This window comes from Mesoplodon bidens, assembly GCF_964165515.1.
Source record: "Mesoplodon bidens genome assembly, chromosome: 12".
Taxonomy (NCBI): Eukaryota; Metazoa; Chordata; class Mammalia; order Artiodactyla; family Ziphiidae; genus Mesoplodon; species Mesoplodon bidens.
This window is the reverse complement of record NC_138168.1, coordinates 77586198-77608647: the sequence shown is the minus strand read 5'-3', so window position 1 is coordinate 77608647 and position 22450 is coordinate 77586198. Positions and strand designations below refer to the sequence as shown.

Genomic DNA, 22450 nt, shown 5'->3' with positions numbered 1-22450 from the left:
AGGCAGTGCTACGGTAGCCCGATTCACATCATGGCTATGCAGATATCACATGAAAGAAACATTTATAACAGATCTAGCTAGAAGCTATACACACCAAACTGGTAATAGAATCTTAAAGTTCAGGTAGTTAGCACATTCCCAGCTAAATGCAGTAGGCTGACTCCAGGCCTTCAACACCTCTCCTTTGAAACACTTCACTCAAGTGACAGTAAAGGATGATAATTTTATAAAAAGATTGCAAGGACAAAGAACTGGAGAAGGAGTTCAATAGAAGACACACTTCAAACAACTTCTGGAAGATGAAAAGTGGCTGGAGGAGTGCATTGCATGTGGCAGGGCAGAGTATATGCACTGGAGGGGAGAGGGGAGTTGGCAGAGGGGAGACATACATCAGGAGGGTCAGCTCACCCAAGAACCCCTGAGAGAGAGAGGAGTGGCACCAGGTAGCCCAGATGGGAAAGCCGGGCATGAGGCAGGGAGTCTGGCTATGAAGCAGTTGGGCCCCCAATTCCCTCCACACCCGCATGCAGCCAGCTATCTTGCAATGCTTCTTCCCCCATTCTCCACTGCCTGCGATCCGGCAATCTTAGAATTAGTCTCCAAAGAATCTGGCAGAGGCTCCAGATTGATTTGCTAACCCAGAGGAGAGAGGAGAGCAGGGGCTAAAATGAGAACAATGAAGTGAATTGTGCCTGAACGTGGGCCTTCAGCTCCTGTCCCCCACCAGCAATCAGACGTGTGTCCTGCTCCCCCATTCCCTCCTCACCTCCCGTCCCCCAAGGGGATGTTTGGGGGACTCTTCAGTGGGGAAACTGGATCAACTCCAGAGAAAAAAAGACCTAAAGTCCTAACAAATGTTTTCCCAGTAAAACTTCTATCGTTGCTTGATCATCTCAAGTGGGTCCATTAGATGATAAGCCTTCCCTACTGCACAGCACTTTCAATGAGCTCTTTAGCATCTCACCCTCAAATATGAATTCCGACAAAGATTACCAGAGGAAAGACTTCAGACTGAAAAAGAGATGCCCAAATCAACCAAACAGTTGAAAGGATCCTGGAGCAAGTAGAGATAATGTAAGAAATAGATGGGGCCTCCCTGGTGGCGCAGTGGTTGAGAGTCCGCCTGCCGATGCAGGGGATACGGGTTCGTGCCCCGGTCTGGGAGGATCCCATATGCCGCGGAGCGGCTGGGCCCGTGAGCCATGGCCTCTGGGCCTGCGCGTCCGGAGCCTGTGCTCCGCAACGGGAGAGGCCACAACAGTGAGAGGCCCGCATACCGCAAAAAGAAAAAAAAAAAAAAAAAAAAGAAATAGATGAAAACACTTTTTTAAAATCTCTGTAATTTTCAGAGATTTAAGGTGGCATTGTACCCAGCAAACAAGAGCAAGATATTATGCAAAAAGATTAAAAAAGAGTTCTTGGAAAAGAGAAAATTCAACAGAATGACTGGAATACACATTGAGGAACTCTTCCAGAGAGAAAAAGTTGAAGAAATGGAAATTAAGAGAGGAAAAAAATATAAAGCACATAGAGAGGATGCACCTAGGAATTCAAATATCTGACCAACAGCATTCCAGAAATGAATCAGAGAAAATGGTGGTGATAAAATCATGAAAGAAGTAAAATAAGAAAAATTCCCAGAAATGAAAAACATGAGTTTTAAGCTTAAATGTATCTACCGAATACTCAGTACCCTGAGGTGTTGTAAACTTTCATAAAAGGAATAAACGGAACACTCCAGGAGAGAGAGAGAGAATGAGAAAGTCGGAGAAAAAGATGTGGGAAATGAAGTGCATGTATGAGGAAATCCATACCCAGCCAAACTGTCAGTCAGATGAGAGGGTAGAACACGGAGCTTTTCAGACATGCAGTGACTCAAAAAGAGTTTACAACCTCCCACGCACCTTTTATCAGGAAGCAATTTGGGCCTATCTTGGAATAAAATGAGTTATTAAATCAAGAAATAGAATTTGAGGGATTCAGAAGATCAGGGATACAATACATTCAGTAAAATGGTAAAGGGAAGTTGCAGGACAGCTGTGAAGGGAGCTTCTGAGTAATCAGCCCAGATGGAAGCAGGAAGTTAGAGCTCTGGGTGGGAAGGAGGGTACTGGTCCTGGGATGGGGGAGCAGGAAATGGAATGGTATACTTATCCGATAAAAATATGGAAAAAAAATCAAAAGTAAGATTGATACAACAGATCTAATGGCACATATGAAAATGTTGATAGGTATAAATAAATCTAAGCGGATAAAAAACCCAAGGCAATAATCAATTCTAGAAAAACAATAAGTTACGCAAGAAATGAAACAAGATGATGGTGTACTACTTGGATCAGCATCGAACAAACATATGCAGTCACAGTAACGTAAACAGGGACTATGCATGTAAAACATGGATAGAGCTATACTATGAAGATGGTGGAGGGGAGGAAGTAGAGGTGAGGGTGGTGGAATAAGAGAACTAAATAACGTCTCAAATAAATACATCAAGACAACATAAATAAAACAAGCCTGTGCATACTAGTTATAATGAGTGTGGTGATTATCAGAAGAACCAGCTAACTGTGCTGAAAGTGTTTGCCTCTGCAGAACCAGACTTTGCGATGGAGAGGGTTGAAATAGGAAATGACTGCTTTTCATTACATGCCTTTTAGTACTATTTGATTTTTAATTAGATACATGCACTGCTTTAATATATAAAGTGTAGTTAAAAAACAGGAAGGTAAAATTCTAGGAAAACATGTTTTGAAAAATAGCTCCAGTAGTGTCTGGCTATGACAAGGCAACAGAAGTACTTAGAAGCATACTGTAAAAACTGGAGAGGGGAGACTTTGCAGTCAGAGTATCTGAAACTCCCACTCAACAAGCAAAACTTCCCTACTCTCATCCGTGGGGAATTAGATTGGATTTCTCTACGGGTTTGCGGACAGTGAAATGAATATGCTTAATATAGCTCACAAGAAACCACTAAAAACAGCAATGTCTGTACACAGGTATATCTGCAGTTTTTCACCGTGTTCTTTCACAGTCCAACACCATTTGCAAGATGTGAAAAGCTAGGACATTATATGTTGATAAAAATGTATGAGATATTAAAAAAAATACAGACCAGGAAATGATATTTTTATTTGAACAAGATTTAGTTGAACAAAAATAGAAGCTTCCATTGTAAAATGTTGAGTCATGCGAAATGGGTAAAGATTGTACTTCGCCCCAGCTGGGGGTACATTTTATAAGCAAAGGATGTCAGCAAGGCAAGACCGTGAGTCAGGGGCACAAAGACCGTTCTGAAATTCTCTGTCTGAGGCCCTTTCCACATCACCACATTAGGCCCTGGGGAGGGTACAGACCTTGGAAGTTTGGGCATGAAAGAGCAGGAAGCTCACAGGGTCTTTTATAAAAAGATCAACTATCACCCTCTGGGGTCGGGTCTCTAATCTTCTTTGCCCAGGCTCTAGGAGCATTTCAGCTTTGCTGAGTTACCAGGAAAGTCCAAAAATTGAAATTTGTGGTGACTAATTCCACCCTTAGTAACATTCTTACTCAATGCAAAGCATATTACTGTCAAGTTCAACTAAAAACTGCTCAAAGTAGAAGTGAATAAATTCCCAAGTAGAAGAAATTCACCTATAAACACAGAAGAATGCTGGTACCTCCACCACACACCCAGATATTATTAGCCAACTGTTTGTCTGGGGAAATGAATCATAAGAAAGAAAACTGCATACCCCATGCCTGGCCACACTGTGGGGAGCATCTGGGGTTCTCCAGAGGATGAGGTTGGGACCTAGAAGAGATCAATTTCCCAGGGTGCATGGGTGGGAGGTGGGGACTAGGGGAAACTTCTGGAGGGATGATTCCAAGGGCTCCTAGTGAGGGAGGCCAGGAAGACCAGGGGCAGTATTAAGGGACACAGCGAGCTCACCGGAGTCAGGGAGTGCCTGGTAACAGAAGGGGAGTCCACGCTGGTGGGCAGGGAGGGGAATCTGGGGGCCAGGCAGGGCAGTAGGTGGTGTCTAGAGAGGCGTGGTGGGCTCCCCAGTGGAACAGTGCAGGACCGACTGGAGCCAATGGTTACGCCAGGCCTGGAGGGTGGCTGGGTCTTGGGTGCAGAAAAACAGAAAGCAAGCAAGGAGGAAGAATCCCAGCCCTAGGGACCTGGGAACCTGGCAGTATCCTGACACACTGTTAGGAAGTGAGGGGTCCTTGGGTGGTGGTCAGGCTTGCAGAGGGCAGGGAAAGTGGGGTTGGGGGAGTGACACATGGCCCTCTGGCAACTGTGGCTTGGCCACTGGTTCTGGGATTGGTATGAGTGACTCAGTTCCAGGTTGGACCACATAGAGATCTAAGGCTGCGGATACTTTTCCTGCCTTGGGCAGGACTGGCTTAGCAGTAGGGTGACTGAGCTGCAAAGAATTGGGGGCTCAGCTCAAGAGGCAAGGTCAGTAGGCAAGGGCCGAGGTGGGCTGGACGCCCCTCATGTCTCCCAAGTATGGGACTTGGGACTTCTGTGCCTTCAAACCTCCAGGTCTGCACTCGTGTTATTTTTTTCTGCCTAACTTGCCTCCTTCCACGTCCACCTGGTGAAGAGCGATGCACCCTTCAAGGCCTGGCCCAAATATCTCCAGTAGGAAGTGCCCATCCAGTTTGCGATGGCATTCATGCCAGATATGGTTTTCTTTATCTTTATACGGCTGTTGCCCAGGACTGGAGTGTACTGCAGACATGGAAACACTTGCTGAAAGTGCTTGTTGAATTTTTCTAGTATTTTCAGATTATACCTGCTATTTAAATATTAGTCTTCAAAGAAGAGAAATATTTTTGGAACATTATTACTATAAAATCAGACCATGTGTTGAATAGAGATAATCTATAGATTTTATTTTCAAGCATTTACCTTCAACTGCAATACACAAGAGTGCTTAATACCCACTTAATGCTCTGTATTAGTGATTAAATATGAAGGCTGGAGGGTCATAGATTCATGGAGTTTGTGGTGGTTCTGGGGACAGAAGCTTGAATGTCTGTGGTCACTTAGGACTTGATAACTGTGGGCAAGCTATTCTACTCTTTGACTCTCAGTTTTCTTATTTAGAAAATGAGACAAAGACTAATTGTCTTCCTCAGCTTCAGAGGATTCGTGTAAGAATCAAATGAGGTCATCTTATGGAAGTGCTTTATAAACGGTAAATTGCTATGCAAATTATTATTATTTAGGAACTGTTGCTGATGCTCGCATGCAAGACTATTCACTAAGATACCATTGCTGTGTAATAAGGAGGTTAGTTGTTTGAACATGAATGGGTGTACACACACACACACACACACACACACACACACACGTAATGCAGTACCAACCTGACTAGAATCTGACTCTAGGACATGACTGGTGATAAACAAATCGTTATGGAGAATATTGATGGTACATGAACCAATGACAGATTGGTATCCTATTTTTCATAAATGATAATTGAAGTGGTTTATTTTATTTTATTTTATTTTTGCAGTACGCGGGCCTCTCACTGCTGTGGCCCCTCCCACTACGGAGCACAGGCCCCGGATGCGCAGGCCCAGCAGCCACGGCTCACAGGCCCAGCCGCTCCGCGGCATGTGGGATCCTCCCGGACAGGGGCACGAACCCGTGTCCCCTGCATCAACAGGCGGACTCTCAACCACTGCGACACCAGGGAAGCCAGATAAATGAGGTTTTTAAACAACTTCATTGGTGCCTGTAGATAGTCTGAATTTCTCCCAACCATCAGTTGTATACCTGTGAAGTTCCAGAATGTTTTTGGGTTTTGTTGTAGCACAAAAGTAATAAGAAGATGGAAATAAAAAATGAGAAACAGCATGCTTAATCCAATCGTTGTAGAATGATGGATGATTTTTATAAAACCAGAGTAGACGGTACATATATTTTTAACCCACGCAAACTTATTTGTAAACTATCCCCCAGTTCCTGACCCCACTGGCTCTCAGATAATGTGCTTTGGACTACTGCAATCAATTGTACTTGGAATCCTTTTGATACGATCCCATTTTTAGGCCCCATATTGGGCATAATTGTACATCTGTGTTCAAGCATTCTGTAAACGCCTGTCAGCAGATGCAAACTGTTAGGAAACCACAAGCACTTCCTTGAGAAAATGGAGAGACACTGCCACCTGCTGGACAATGTTTAATTCATTAACAGCACTCTGAAGTATGTAATTCTGCCTATGGAAAATAAAGGTTTTTCAAGAACTGAATCTTAGGGTCTTAGTTAAAATAAAAACGCCATTCAATCATTGAACACCCATCCTATATCTATTAAATAACATGATGTATAACAGTCTGAAAGATTCAACATTCAACTCGAGTTAATGGTAATTGGCCCTGGTCGCATCTCAACAGTGGGTTTCATTTAAGGTTGAAATTTTAACGCCCTGATATTTCTGCTAAGAGTTCAGGCATAAAAATAGATGATTTTTAAAATAACCCTCAGTGACTTTCATGGTGTGTGTTTTTCAGTCCTGAGCATGTCACTGTAGTAATATTTCCATTAAACGTATTCCCTGTGATTGTTTCAGGAATAAGGTATTGGCCAGAATATAATTGTTCCTCTCCTTCTAAGTCAGAAATACTATTTCCTAAAAGCATGCGATTTCACAGTCATAGGTCAGCTGTCACTGATGAAATAAGTGAAGGGTGATCATTTTTCGTCTTCTTTCCCCCCTCCCTCTCCTCTCCCTTCTCGCTCTTTCTTTCCTTCATGTAGAAGTTACAGAGACAGCCGAAGCCCCAGCGCCTCCCAGATAATGGCCCTGTCTCTCTCCTGTAATGTGGTTGGCAGGCTAATAGCTAATTATTGAACACTTAATCATATGTTAAGCTCTGGGCTAAGGGCTTTACATGGATTCGATCAGGTTCATCTCTCACAACAACCCAGTGAAGTAGACAGTATTGTTTATGTGCCTTATACAGATGGGGAAGCTATGGGGTACAGGGGTTACACCTTACCTCTCTGCTTATCCAGTTAAGTGGAAACGGGCTTTAATGCCCAGGCTGCCTACTCCAGAGCCTGTGCTCTAATAATTATGATATTCTGTCTTCTGGACAGAAATGCATATGGTGTGGAGAGAGAAGGGTGGACAGTGTGACCAGAGAGTGTGTTGGGATCCCTGGCTTAAGGAAGAACGGATTCTGAAGGAATGACCCTGCAGCGAGGATTTGTCATGTCCTCTAGGTGGCGATAGTCTCCATAACTAAACCTGGAAATTACGAAGGCAATGGGGACTGCCTGTGGTTTTTGCGGGGTGGGGGTGGGGGGAAGCACCAAATAATTGTGCTAACCAACCGAAGGTAGAAAGAGGAACCTTAAAACCTTCTATGTGGTACTTCAGTATCATAATAATATAGACCTTAGCGATCAACCACACAAAGCTACATTTGCTCGGGTCCTCTGGGCAGAACCACCGCAGAAAGCGGACTAGGAGTCTCTTCAAACTCCCAACTCAGTGTTCTTTCCTTAAAAAATAGCTTTTCTTGGGCTTCCCTGGTGGCGCAGTGGTTGAGAGTCCGCCTGCCGATGCAGGGGACATGGTTTCGTGCCCCGGTCCGGGAAGATCCCACATGCCGCGAAGCGGCTGGGCCCGTGAGCCATGGCCGCTGAGCCTGTGCGTTCTGCGCGTTCGGAGCCTGTGCTCCGCAACGGGAGAGGCCACAATAGTGAGAGGCCCGCGTACCACAAAAAAATAAATAAATAACTTTTCTTTATGAATAATAGGACAATTTTAATTTTCTATGTAAATATCCTCAGATTTGAATACTGCAATGCAAATGAATTCCAAGAGTACACTGCTATACCCTTAATAGGAGTCTAATTATCATTCATGCCTAGCAAAAACATATTTAAATTTGTACTTTATCATCGTTGTTAATAAAATATTTAAGTATAAGCAGTTTTAAAAAAAAGCACCCAATTTATGAATGAACTTAAATGCTCAAAGTTAGCACGGAAGTCATGTTGTTTGGAATTAGACATTTTTCCTTTGCAGTGTAGTTGGTGGCCAGATTCTCAAGACAGCCCACAAAAGTCTTGTAAATTCTCTACTGAGGTTCCAGTGTTTACATTTGTAACGGAAACAAGTTGAAAATGAACACTAATGTAATGCTAGTAGTAACAGAAACTATTTAGAATACAAGGGAAAAGGGCTGGAAAGTATTTAAAATACAAGGGAAAAGGATTAGCTTTCAAGTCCTCACGTAGTCCGCGCGTAGGCGGGTTAAAATATCAGGTCCTAGAGTTCCATATCTGGATGCTAAGTGGCGCTACTGAGCTGGAACAGCTGGGTTACTCACCAAGTCAGGGGCGGATATGCGAGACGCTGATATAAGGACTTTTCCTATCACAGATATTCACTTATTCTCTGTCTTTAATTAATTTACTTATTTATTGTGGCCTTTAACACCACTGTGATTTTAGCTCCTAAAGAAACTATGACTAAGAAAAATACTGATAGCTTACAGTGTGTCCCTTTTTAAGAGCTAAGGAGGAAAAGCATGCATGAACACGTTAACGCTTGTGGCTCAGAAACACTAAGTTGTGGCCCTTTGGTTCACATTTCGGTGGATGACCATGGAGCTGTCTCTCCAATTCTTTGGGCCGGCTCCAAGCTTCTTGTTTTTGAAAGGTAAGTAATGAGCAAATGTAATCGAGATTAATCAACAAAAAATGAGATGGCATAAGTTAAAGAAGTGAGGTCACTCTTACCCAGTAAATCTGTTTTGGCCTTGGTTCCCCCAATTCAAACTCATACACAGGTTGGGCGGAGTTTACTGAGCCCTCACTCCAAGGTACTGGCCTCAACATTAGCAATTGCCCGTGGGCTGGCGAGAAATACCAGAGTGTGTTCTCCTGGTTATCCACCAGGCTACAACTTTCATTCTTATTTCATCTTGAGTACTTACTATCATCAACTTCTTCTGAGATGCACTAACTGGGCCTCCACAGAATGCAAACATTAATATAAAATGACTAAATTTCAAAAAAAATTATGAGGACTAAGTTTTTCAAATATTTTTGATAGGAGACAAATTTACTCACCAGCATGTACCTTCTTACAGGCAATGACTGGGGTGAGGGAGCACAAACAGTTGACCTATTATTTCGCGAAGTTATGGACTTCTCTAAATGGTGGGTTATTGGAACCCACAGTACTGACTGGGAAGAATTAATGACTATCTTTCCAATCTAGAATAAGTGACAACCCATTTGACTAGTGGACGTTATTTTTACCAGCTCCCCAGTTATTGTTATTCGTGTTTTTTCTTCAGCAGTGAGACTGGTCTAAATATTTTTCATCTTGCTGGAAGGGGACTACTGAAATCTGCACACACCTGCATTTTTTAAATAACAGGATGAGCACCAAAGAAAAATGGCCAGTGGAGTGTTTGCATCTTAATCCAGCTCCATGGTCAGTTTAATCTACAAATATTTAAAGGTCTCAGATTTTAGTGTTTCTTCCCTCTGTCCTCTGGTCTACTCAGTTATAAAATTCTTGTATAAAGGGCAAGAGCAATGATTTTAGGGGGCCATTATCTGTGAGTTTAGATTGAAAATGCACAGGTGATGAGGCTCTGGTGTGAATGATAAAGTGACCTGCTGCTTCTCTTCCTCTAACCTATTTGATACCAGCTCACCGATTTGTGGCCATGAGAAAACAATACAGGGGCTTAGTCTTTGCAGAGGTTACAGTATACCGGAAAGCTGGCCAGGCGTGGATGCTCGTCTCCTGTCCCCTGCTTCAGGGGATGAGGAAACTCTTCTGGACAGAGCAACTGTGGAGCTGCTTGGCCTTCAAGGTTACCATAGAAAAATCTCACAGGAGGTGCCTGAGAGACCACAAAACACAGGGGAAGTTACTGAAGAATCACTCAAACGTTCATTTTGTCGTCTACGTGCCGTGTGGCAGCGGAGACCATTACACTGGAGTGATATGCAAAATATTTTAACACTCAGGAACTAAATTAGAACAGTTGTTGAGTCCTGGGCCAGAGTCCTGAAGAACCCCTTGGGGGTGGGCGGTGAGGTGTGTGTGTGTGTGGAAGTGCACCCGGAGGGTGGGAGCCCAGGGCAGTGTAGACGTGTCTCGCTGTTCTAACCACTAGTATAGCTGGACTGTGTGAACTGGTAACGTGTTGGCTGGCCTGCGTTCTCCCTGGAGCAGCAGCCTCAGAAGTATTTCGTATACTGCTATGCCAAACTCAAAGGGGAGGAAAATCTTTACAGGTGGAAAGATCACAGCTAGAGACAAAAGAGCTAACAGTCACTCAATTTTCAAAAATATGTTCTACTTTAACTAATGGGCTTCTAGATCACGGGACGAAGGCCCACAGTTCCTGAGAAGTCAGGTATTTAAATGAGGAGAACAGTTGGGAAGTGAAGATGATACATCCTGACAGCAGCAGGTAAGTGGGCTCTTGGGGCTAAGATTTTTGTTTGTGGTTTATTTGTATTTAAGAAGAACAAAGATTAAAATGTCCTCTCCTAAGTTATCAGACCTACACCTCTGATGTTGACCTTTGGTGTGCTGGGCTGTGATATCCTGTGAATCGTGTTAATCCCAGATCCCAGGATGCATGATGTGCGTGATGTGGCCTCACCCATACACTTCTCAAGTGCTGGGACAAGAGTGTGTTCTTATCTGACAACTATGTGTCTCCAAGACCCAGTCAGCCTTTTATCTCATACTGTACATCTCACACACCCACACCCCCACACACTATACAACAAGATAAAGCCAAAGAAGGGAAATAACAATGAATAACGTAAACCTTTTCTTCAAAGGAGCCTGATTTAGGGTGAGACTCCTCCTTGCACAAAGACCAGAGTTTACTTTGTCCTACAGAGCTAAAAACTGGTCACAGGAGAACTCTTTAAATTCTTTGAACTCTTTAAATTGCCCAGTGTTGAAAGGGCAAAGGAAGGCCCTATTCCAAAAAATGACAATTTAGAGTTTGTTATGCTTCTAGCTATTCCAACCACACATTGCTGCGGAGACACACCTGCAGGGCATACCTCGAGGTCCATGGTCATGTAAGTACGTGGGAGTTTATCTCTGAATAAGAGTGTTGGGAGACCAAGGCAAAATCACCTTCCCCCAGCGAGTCCCTGGTAGTGGTAGGGCCACCCGATGGAACAGAAGTTAGGGCTCCTGTAGGCAAAACCAGTTCACCTGGGCATCAGCACCTGTCAGTGATGCAGGTGTGGTACGAGGTCCCTGCCTGGCTGCGTGGCATGTGAGGCAGAAGCTGCGTTTGGGAAGCCCTTCCTCTGTGCCTCATTTCTACAAAGCAGAATAATACCTTCCACTTCCGGACAACAAAACAAAACCATAAACGGATTAGTGAAGAGGTACTGTTGTGGGAGCAGTAGATTAAGAAGAGGAAAGAAACAAACAAGGTTGTTTGCCTTTCAAGGTAAAATTATAATGAGAAAAACAAATGATGGACTTCTGAAAGTAATGATATTTACAGTGACACTATGGGCAACCCTTAGAATTGCTTTGTTGCATTCTCTTTCTTGCTTCTGTTTGGACCCCACTCCATTTATTAGAGTAAAATCATAATTGTATTCTCACTGTGCTGCTTTATGGATTCTATGTGCCAGGATTTGCTTTTGTCAAATGGAAGTAGGGCCACAGTTACCTCATCACACTCGCCCAGGACTCCAACACACACCTGCCTGTTCATTGGTTCACCCCAGCACCAGGACACGGCCGACGGAAATGCAGCCAATCTCACTTTCCAGAGGGAGAAATGGAAGCATCCGGTGTTTAAAACACAGCGAGTTTATGTTTGGCCCTGAAGCTCAGGGTTTTGGTATCTAAATCTCGTGGTTCTAACCTTGCTTTGAAGCCAGGGGAGCTCCCCTTCACTACCAGAAGAGACGATTTCACGCCTTTACTTCCCGAGTCCTTTTCAAGGTGAGTAAGCCTCAAAACAGAGAAGCACTTGCTTACAGACGGAGTTACCTGGGTCTTTGTAGATACCGAGCACACCCTTGAAGTAATGAGGTAAAAATCTTTCCAGTAAAAGCAGCACATCTTCCAACTCTTCAAGAATCCCCACAAGCAGGAAGTTTTCATTCACGTTCAGTTTTGCTCTTTCAAGGGCCCACTCACCAGGCTCCCTTTATGGATATAAAAATGATTTTGAAATCAAAGATTGGTTTTCCAAATGCAGCAACAACATGTTGGAAGCTTCCCCCTTCTCCCACCCATCCCCAGTCACGTAAGTCCAAATCCCACTTTCTCCAGGGCCCAGCGAGCCCCACCTCAATGTTTGTTAAGAGAAAATGGGCCCAGGCAGCTAGGTCTCAATAAACGCTGATTAGAATGGCCTTTTAATAGGAGGACCAAACCGAACCCATAAAGTTAGAAGTTTTGAAATATGAAACTTAACTGAAATCAAAATAGGTGTCAGGTCATGACCACTAATCATCTTATTCTTTTGAGGAATTTAAAAACAAACCTTTTTTTTTTTTCTTCAATTACAGAAGGAAAACAGCCTAATCTTATTTGTAAGGCCGATCTCTGAGCCCACAACACTGATATGAATGTTAAGTGTCCAGCATGGGGATCCCAGGAGCTGGGCTCCGGGCCTGGCTGGCGTTGGCTTCCTGGGGGAATTTGGGCAAGCCAGGATTCTTTTTTGAAAAATTTTAATAATCCTTACTTAGCTCAAATCATTGTCATCAAGGTGGAACAAGGTGACATTTTGAAAGCGTTTTGAAAATCATCACGAGATAAGGCATCAGAAGTCCTCGCCCCAAGATTGGGAAATATATAATTTTAAAAGTACTTTAAGGAGTTAGAATCTTGTTTCTTGGAATAAATATCCTCATTCTGACAGAAAGCGAGTCAACTGGCCCCAAATCTTCCCAGGATCTGAAGCCCTGACCGTGAAGCAGGAGGCATTTACTACAGGGGACAGGGTGGGTGAGGGAGGCCTCCTGAAGCAGAAAACGGACACTTCTAGCCCCAGAATTCTGACCGTAAACAAACTGGTTAACTCAGCAAAACGTCAACAATAACAACACACATAATAACTTAGCAGCAATCACAGTGTAAGCAAAAAGTACAATGAGTGAGCTGCAATTTGAAAACAGCTGTGTCCCACCGCCCCCGCCCCCAACCCCCAGTCTCTTAAGGAACACAACGACCTTCTAATCAACGTCTCCTTTCGGGGAAAATGCTGCTTCTGGCAGCAGGGTTTATTTTCCACCAAGCCAAGATAATATTCATCGTTACTACCATTTCTTCTGGAGGCTACACATTTGTCTAGTACAACGAATTTCAAGTGTAGCTAGACCAGAATCACCTAGGAGGTGGTCACAGATGCCTGAACCTCACCTCAGAGACTATGATGAGGTGAGGGTTCCTAACAAGTACCCCAGGGATGCAGATGCAGTTGGTGGGTGGACCACACTGAGGGCCCTTACTATCTGAATAAGTCACTTTCTAAAGAAGGTCTCACAACCAAGTATGAGGAGGGATCACTAGAAAGTACTTTCTTCTCTTTCTACTAAGTATGCCTCAGGAGAGAGACACTCTGGAATTTTGGGTGTGAGCATCTAGTGTTTCAGACCCCATTAGACACACCACACTGGCAAGGACAGCTGTGGATGCAGCACAGTCACTACAGAGGAGCAGGATGGGCGCACCCCCTGGGCTTTACTATCTCATGGGCTGGGTAGTGACAGGTGTACGTCAAAGGTGAAGAAGAGTTTGGTTGGCATTTCAGTTACACAGCTTTACGGGTGGTTCCCAAGGCCTCTGCCAGACATTGATTTGTTAATTTCTTTATGTATAGGACATTCAGAATCTCAAATGCGATCTTGAAAGATTAACAGTAAATATTAACTGAATTCCAGAAGTTAGAGAGACTGGGGACGCAGAAGACACCCACGCAGTGCCAGTTGGGGGGTTTCCTGTCATTGTTGTCCACATGAGCATGTCATGAGCCTGTTTCAGTCTTTACCTGCATCTGGGATGCTGTCCACAAAAATACGGAATGATGTAAAATAACCTGGGGTTGGAACACTCAGGATAGTTTTCAAGAATACACTCGTTGATGTCCTAGAAGAGAAAACACAGCAGTGAGATGTCTGGCGGTCTCTGCAGGGCTCTGTCAAATGTCATACAGTGTAAGTAAAATTGATACTTTAATGATACGGGAAGGCCTTGAGAAGATGTAGAAAATTGATGGATTTCATGAGAAGAAGTGAAATCCTTTTTTTGCCTTGCACCAGCCTGCTCCACTGGTCAGGTACACATATGGTCAGAGCATTTCACAGAGTGCTTGCTGTGTTGAGTTAAATGAATTTCTGCGTTTCCCAGTGGCCTCAAGTCTCTAGCTAGATGACAAGCATCTTGGAGCAGTTCTACTGACTGTGGCTAGTTGTGGCCCGAGCAGTTATGAGAAACTGGGAAGTATACAGTGGACACTTACCAAATATTTGTTGAATGAATTCATGACTTAATTCATTCAGACTTAATCAGAGATCCCTGTACAGCTAATCCTGTAGAAGTGTGTTTCCCTGTGTATCCACATGTCCAACAAATACTTATTAAGTACCTACAATAGTCACATAGAGGGTTTGTAAAGTTTGGAGGGGCTGTAAAACCATTTCTAATGTTATATTAGGTTAGGAAGGGGCAGGATGTTTGCATATAAACATTCTCTCACTTTCAAAAGCAACAGTTGTGATTTCCAAATAGAAAATCTGGAATTTCCGCATAGAAAATTTCTCTTCTATGAGGTTGAGTGCAGTGTCTTTGTCAGCATTACTAGAGCTTACAATGACATGAAAAGAAGGGCTAAAAATCCACGTTCATGAAGGCAGATTACATTGGATACCCTAGATAAGACATGTCTGGTTCTTAGGTATTTCTAAGGAGAAAAGATAACCCAATTTACAAACAAACCAAACAGCTATGGGATGTTTTTTCAGAGACAATACTGGCAAGGCAAATTAAGAGTGGATATAACTCAGCAAACATGGTCCTATGGTCAATGAAGTTTATGAGTCAGTTGAAGCCACTGAATCTAATACGATTAGGGTAAATGGTTAGTTATTAAAAGTTTTTTTTTAGTTCAAGGTGGGAGTTGGAAAATGTAACTTAAATATCTTTTTTTTCAACAACATTTTCTTTTCTCTCTCACGCTTCTTTGGTTTATATACCAATTAAATAAATTACACAATTACAGTAACAAATTCAACTGGAATAAAGAGATTCAGGAACAAACACACTCCAGCTGAGCACCTGAGCCTATTGTGGGAAGCACAGGTGCACAGTTCACAGAGAGGAATATACTAGAAGCACATGGAATGGTGTACGTCAGCCCATCCAGCCATGCATGAAGGGTGGTTAAGAGCACCTCACTGCATATGAAAACCCATTAAAAATGCATGTTAGACCCCAAATACCTTCCTAAGAAGAAATTGACACAGAGGGATGTATGTATAAGACTATTCGTTACTATAAGATTTATTACAACAAAATATGGCAGAACGTACAGTTCGTTAATGGGGGATTGATTCACAGAGCAGTTATGGCACATTCCTATGATGAAATACTGGGCACTCAGAAAGGATAAGGAGGATCTACATGCACTGTCCTGAAAAGTGTCTGTGATGAGTTTTCAGATGAAAAAAAGTCAATTATAGGCCAATATGAACATGTAGGACAACATAAAAATAAAATGTGTTTACATAAGGACAAAAGTATCTGGAAGGGGCTTCTGGTGGCGCAGCGGTTGGGAGTTCGCCTGCCGATGCGGGGGACGCGGGTTCGTGCCCCGGTCCGGGAAGATCCCACATGCCGCAGAGCGGCTGGGCCCGTGAGCCATGGCCGCTGAGCCTGCGCGTCCGGAGCCTGTGCTCCGCAACGGGAGAGGCCGCAACGGTGAGAGGCCCGTGTACTGCAAAACAAACAAACAAACAAATAAATAGTGTTTACATAGGGACGAAAATATCTGGAAGGGGCTTCCCTGGTGGCTCAGTGGTTGAGGGTCCGCCTGCCGATGAAGGGGACGTGGGTTCGTGCCCCAGTCCGGGAAGATCCCACATGCCGCGGAGCGGCTGGGCCCGTGAGCCATGGCCGCTGAGCCTGCGCGTCCGGAGCCTGTGCTCCGCAACGGGAGAGGTCACAGCAGTGAGAGGCCCGCGTACCGCAAAAGAAAAAAAAAAATCTGGAAGGATAAACACCAAACTGTTAAAAGAAGTCATTTATGGTGGTAGATGTAATGGAAGATGCGAATACATTGAACTTTTACTTTATTTGTTTTTGAAATGTTAGCTTTAATTATAATACATGTATTTTAGTTTTATCATCAGAAAAGTTTAAGGAGATCTACACATTGTAAAACAAACTAAAACTTGTATAGAGGGTGACCAGGCTTTGCCATGAGGATGCTCTGACCCCCCTCCCTCCCTCCCCCTCCAGGTATCCTCTGGCAGTTGGCTTCCCCCAGGGACCTGAGCCTTAGGTCAGAGTGACCAGGACCTGGGCTGGGGTCAGAGGGAGGGAGCTAGGAGCTGGGTGGGACGCAGAGCACGGGAGACTCCGGCCAGGGGCAGCGTGGTCAGCAGGGTCTGTCCTCTGAGGTCGAGATTTCACAGCAAATGGCTGAGTAAAATGGTGGTGATTCAGGGGGTGTCTAGAGATCTGCCCCCCACACAGTCAGCCCCCCAGAGACCTGCATTAACACGAGGGGCGGGGCAACTGAGCCCACCAAACCCTCCCGCAGAGACTCTCACAGCGCCTGCGCTTCTCCGAGTTCACTTTACAGTGGCTTTTTTTTTTTTTATTTTTTTTATTTTTTGCGGTATGCGGGCCTCTCACTGCTGTGGCCTCTCCCGTTGTGGAGCACACGCTCCGGACGCGCAGGCTCAGTGGCCATGGCTCAAGGGCCCAGCCGCTCCGCGGCATGTGGGATCCTCCCGGACCGGGGCACGAACCCGCGTCCCCTGCATCGGCAGGCGGACTCTCAACCACTGCGCCACCAGGGAAGCCCTACAGTGCCCTTTTAAGAAGACCTTGTGTAACTGTTTGTATACGTGGTGACTCCAGGAGGGCACAGATGCCTGCTCACTGCATCTCCGGTGCTTAGCACCCTTCCTGGAAAAAGCAGAGGTGCAATAAATACGCAGCGACTGAATGAGCAAATGGCAGAAGGAACCAGCCAAGACACACAACCCTGATTCTGTCCCCAGAGATCCTGGCCTGGGGCTCGCGGGAGCAGGCAGAGGGCATCAGTTGGTGGGGAAGGGGAGGGCTGAGGACCGCAGGGACCGAGGAAAGCCGCTTCTCTATTGGAATCCACAAATAACCTCTCAAGGTCCATTTATGGGAAGACATAAATTCCTAGTTTAAGAATTACTGTTAACAATTCTTCCTTTCTTAGAGCAAGGCACGTCGCAGGAGATTTCAAGGAGTTCCATTTGAGCCCATTAGGTTGATGGATGGTGTTGGCCACAAGCATCTTATGGAAATGCTATAGGAGGACAAAATACAAGATGACTCAGATGTGAGACCAAGTGGAAGCAGGAAACGAGCTGTGAAGACCCACGCACTCAGCTGCCTACGGCTTGGCCACAGTGAACACGGGTCTGCTTCCCGGCAGCTCAAGGACACGGGGCTTCGGGAAGCTGCTTCTGGCCACTCACACAGTCCACTCTTACTGGAACCCAGAACTTCAGTGAGTGACCTTTCAGTGTTTTGGGCAACCACATGTGACAAGTGTCAACACAGCTGTTCCTCCAGTGCCCTGCTCCAGTCCCCCCAGGGCCATACGGCTTCCCCCAGAGTTAATGGCTTTATTTTTGGCCTTAGGCTTTGCTATCTTGTGTTGCTTTACAATCACCTTTTTATACTGAAGTTCTCTTTGTACATATATAGTTTAAAATGATTATGCAATTTCATTTTTTCTTCCCATGCAGTGTTTCTAGGATAAGGTTGTGTTAAACGAAAACCTTAATACTTATTTTAAGACTTGCTCTAAGATCTTCATGACGGTGATGACTTCAGCCCAGCTGGCCCGCCTGCCAGACTGCTTGCCAGTGCTTGATCTACGATTTGCTTATCAGGTCCTTGCATCTTGGCAGCTACCATGACACCCCACAAAGTGTTCCCTTGCCCAAGACTAGCCAGCCCTCTTGTAAGACTGGGTTTAAACCTAAGATCCCACTCTCCCCATAGTCTCAATTTATTCAGGAAATGAGATATTCTCTAGGGGCGAACATTCCAGATAACTGAGTCCTTTTAATTGCCAAAACTACAAAAAAAAAAAAAGGCCAATTTTGGTTGAAATTTATTCTAAACTGTGCTATTTTTATTTATTTTTATTTATTTATTTATTTATTTTTTTTGCGGTACGCGGGCTTCTCACTGTTGTGGCCTCTCCCGTTGCGGAGCACAGGCTCCGGACGCGCAGGCTCAGCGACCATGGCTCACGGGCCCAGCCGCTCCACGGCATGTGGGATCTTCCCAGACCAGGGCACGAACCCGTGTCCCCTGCATCAGCAGGCGGACTCTCAACCACTGCGCCACCAGGGAAGCCCAACTGTGCTATTTTTAAAAGCATACACTGACACCCTCTAGGTTTTCTTAGTGGGTTCATCTTCTTCCGCTTTGATTGGACAGCAAAATCACTTTCAATTGATTTTCTCCTGTAACATTTTCTCTGGATGGACTGTGATGAATAACACGCACCTGTCAAATGCCAAAGGGCCTGCAGTGCCCAAAGGAAACCCCAGTCACTACAGCCGGATACCTGGGGGGGGGGTCACTCCTGAGTCCTCTCTCACCCTCACTGTCCTCCTCATTCAGTGGCCCTACCCTGCAACCTGACCCCCAAATGGTTTTCTAACCTGCCTTCTGGCATCCATTCCACACCTCAGGCCCTGCTGAGCTCCTCTGAAGCTGGTCAGTATCTCTTCCTTTCATCTCTTCTCCCTGAACACGTGCTACACAAAGTTGCTGCAGTAACTCAGCTGAAATGCAAATTCATCCACTTCACCCCTCTGTTCAAAAGCTTTGAAGGACTCTTAGGGACAGTGCAGTGGCAATAACAATCAAGTAGGGCACCTGCTAAGAAATGCTAATTCCCGGACCCTACCTTGATTTAACAGAGAGCTTGATTTAACAGGTTTTTCTGGGGACAAGGCTAGAAATCTGCATTTTATTTATTTATTTATTTTAATATCTTTATTGGAGTATAACTGCTTTACAATGGTTTGTTAGTTTCTGCTTTATAACAAAGAGAATCAGTTATACATATACATACATGCCCATATCTCTTCCCTCTTGTGTCTCCCTCCCTCCCACCCTCCCTATCCCACCCCTCTAGGTGGTCACAAAGCATCGAGCTGATCTCCCTGTGCTCTGCGGCTGCTTCCCACCAGCTATCTACCTTACATTTGGCAGTGTATATACGTCCATGCCACTCTCTCACTTTGTTCCAGCTCACCCTTCCCCGTCCCCGTGTCCTCAAGTCCATTCTCTAGTATGTCTGTGTCTTTATTCCCATCTTGCCCCTAAGTTCTTCATGACCTTTTTGTTTGTTTGTTTCTTAGATTCCATATATATATGTTAGCATACGGTATTTGTTTTTCTCTTTCTGACTCACTTCACTCTGTACGACAGACTCTAGGTCCATCCTGCTTTTAAAGAGGAACCTTGGTGATTTTGAGAGCCTGGCTGCCCTTCGTGGGTCTCAACACTGGGCCGGTAGGTAAGTCCATGCCTGGCTCATCTGGGTCCCTTGCCTGGCATTTCCTTCTGCCTCCTCCCCTGGTCCCATAGCAGGTCTAGGTTTTGGCGGAGTTCCTGGCAGGACAAGTGTTAGTATATGCCAGTCCACCTATAGAGAAAGGAAGGCTCCAGAGGCTGGAGAAGAATTCAGGGTCTGACAGCAAGGTCAAGGTAACTCCTGGTGAGCCTTCTGAGTAGACAAAGCACATACAACCTACATTGTGTGGTTTGCAGCATCCTAAGCATCCACAGTCCCCATTTTAAAAAATCCTCTCACCTCTTACCAAACTGAGAGTGGTCCTGGGACTTTGCTCTTTTAGTGAGGCAAAATAAGTGAAGTCCCTACAAAAGAAGGGAAGTCTCTACAAAATAAGCAGTCTCTAGTGTATTTCTCATTCATTCCACGATCTTTCGTCATCAAGCCCCCTCCAATCCTCTGGCTAATCCTGGGCCCAGAAAGGAGGGATTTAAGGAGTTCCAGTAAAAGGAAAAGTTGAGCTACACATACGGTCCATGGTGAGGCGAGGGCTGTGCCAGATGGGCAGGGCTCCAACACCCCAAGCCCTACCAAAATCGGAAGAGCTATGCTTTGCCTGGTTTATGTATTGGGTTCCATATAAGATTTCAGTTGATCAAAAGGCTCTAAATCTGAAAATCATTGCTTCAGGACAGCACGCAGAGGCTCAGGATATTGGAACAGCTAGCATGACCCCCATCACACCGCCCCTCCCTTTGCCCTATATAAGTAGGTGATTCTGATTGTAGGGCCCAGGAAGTCGGATCTTACTAGCTGGGTCATGACTATTTGGGTCCTATGATTAAAGAGCGCCTTGTGGAAAAACCCAAAAATATGAGAAAACATTTTCCCTCTTCCTCTCCTTCCTCGGGTCCAGGCTGCTGAGAGTTCTGTTCTTCCCCATATCTCACCCTTTAAGGAAAGAGGAGATACCAAGCCCATGCTAGCAAGGGGAAGAGTAGGTTTCTTATGTGTACAATAGTGTTAAACACTATAGAGTATCTATATTCTAAATGTCAAAAATATCTTTAAAAATGCATGGCATCTTTTACTGAAGAGAAATTTAATGTATTATAATTTTGGTGTATCGTGTCAATCCCTTGATTATTTTAGTTTTCATTATCAATTGTGAATGAATAGAGGCCCTTTGAAGCTATGACAAGCTGCGCACGAACGTGGCCTTCAGGAAGGCGCACTGTACACAGGTGGGGTGCTGGGCAGACTTCCCGAATTCAACTCTTCGAACGTTTTGAAAGCCACACCTGCTGGGCCAATGCTGTTCCAGGCACCTGGGCAGGAAGGGTTGCCAAGTATGCAGGATTCTGCCAGATTGTGCAGTTATTTTATTAGGCAAATAAATGTCTACAGATTCTAGTGTAAAACCACGGGGTCCAACCCAGTTTTGTACAAACATTTTCAAAAGTAAAAGTGGAATACATTATCAGTCACTCCTTTTCATAATTATAGTGTTTTTGGCTAACGATCATTTCCCTTCCTTCTACATATAATGTCTGGAATATTTGCACAAAGAATATCTTTAAGCAGAGGTTAGACCCAGTGGGAGTTACTTAAGAAACCACTGGATACTCTAAATTTTATACAAGGGGGACACTTTATGAAAGTCCATCTTGACAAAAAATTTCAGGCATAAATTTTATAGAATCATAAATTATGAGAACTGAATTCAGTGACTAGCTGAAGGAAGACTCAGGAAAAAGAGGTAGAGGAGGGATATCAGTCCTTTAGGCTCTTGATTAGAAATGAAACATGATAAACTTCACCTGGGATTCTAATTTTAAACTTTCAACTAGAATTTTCTCATAAAGTTTACATCTATGATGCCACAATATGGTCAAATGCAATCTGATTTCAGAGATTCTTAATTTGGGGTAGCTCAAAATCAGTTGCTTGTTGTGTTTAAATAAATCAAGCTGAAATCTTCAACAAACCAATGCCAAGGTTCTTTAATTATTTTATGAATTAAGGCATCTACTGTACATAAGGCATCATGGTAAGCACCCTGGCCTGAAGTAGCTGACAAATAATTGTGCCTGTCTCCCTTTACTTGTAGTTTACAAAATGTAACTTTACTAACATTTATATAGAATATATTCTTGGTAGTGGTTCCCTTTATTTGTACGTGGTGTCCCTTTTTATTAATGCTCTTACCTTATATTAAAATTTGTCTCATAAACATTTTTTTAGCATTTAAATGGTGACCTTTTCTCGTCCCTTTACTTCCAGTCTCTATTTGCAACAGATGACTCCTTCTCCCTGTTTAATAGATGAATGTAATCATTTACCTTATTATGATTATTGATATATTTGGATTTATTTTTGCATCTTTCTTTGTGTTTTGTTTGTTATTCTTTTTCTTTGCTTCTTTTTTTTCTTTTCTGTTGGTTTTTAAAGTTTGTAATAATACCACCTGCCTTTCTTCTGCTGCTTTAGAATCTAAAGATTTTCTTTCTACTATTTTCACAATTACCCTTACATTTTTTAACATTCTAAGATTTTTTCCCCCCAGATATGTGGTTCGGACAGCTTAAAAAATACAAACGATAACAATGCAGCTTAAAATACTCTCATTACTCGAGAAGTACTGAGGAGAGGTGCAGAATTTTAAGAAATC

General features: G+C 44.0%; 1 protein-coding gene across 1 annotated transcript in view; it reads right to left on the bottom strand.

The window, feature by feature from the left end:
- Positions 1 to 22450, bottom strand: part of UST (uronyl 2-sulfotransferase) — a 294007-nt gene that overhangs the window by 51269 nt on the left and 220288 nt on the right. The window contains exons 6-7 of the mRNA XM_081251041.1: positions 14026 to 14123; positions 12018 to 12175 (exon numbers count right to left, since the gene is read on the bottom strand). Of these exons, the coding sequence (XP_081107167.1) occupies positions 12018 to 12175; positions 14026 to 14123 (256 nt within the window). The remainder of the gene's footprint in view (positions 1 to 12017; positions 12176 to 14025; positions 14124 to 22450) is intronic.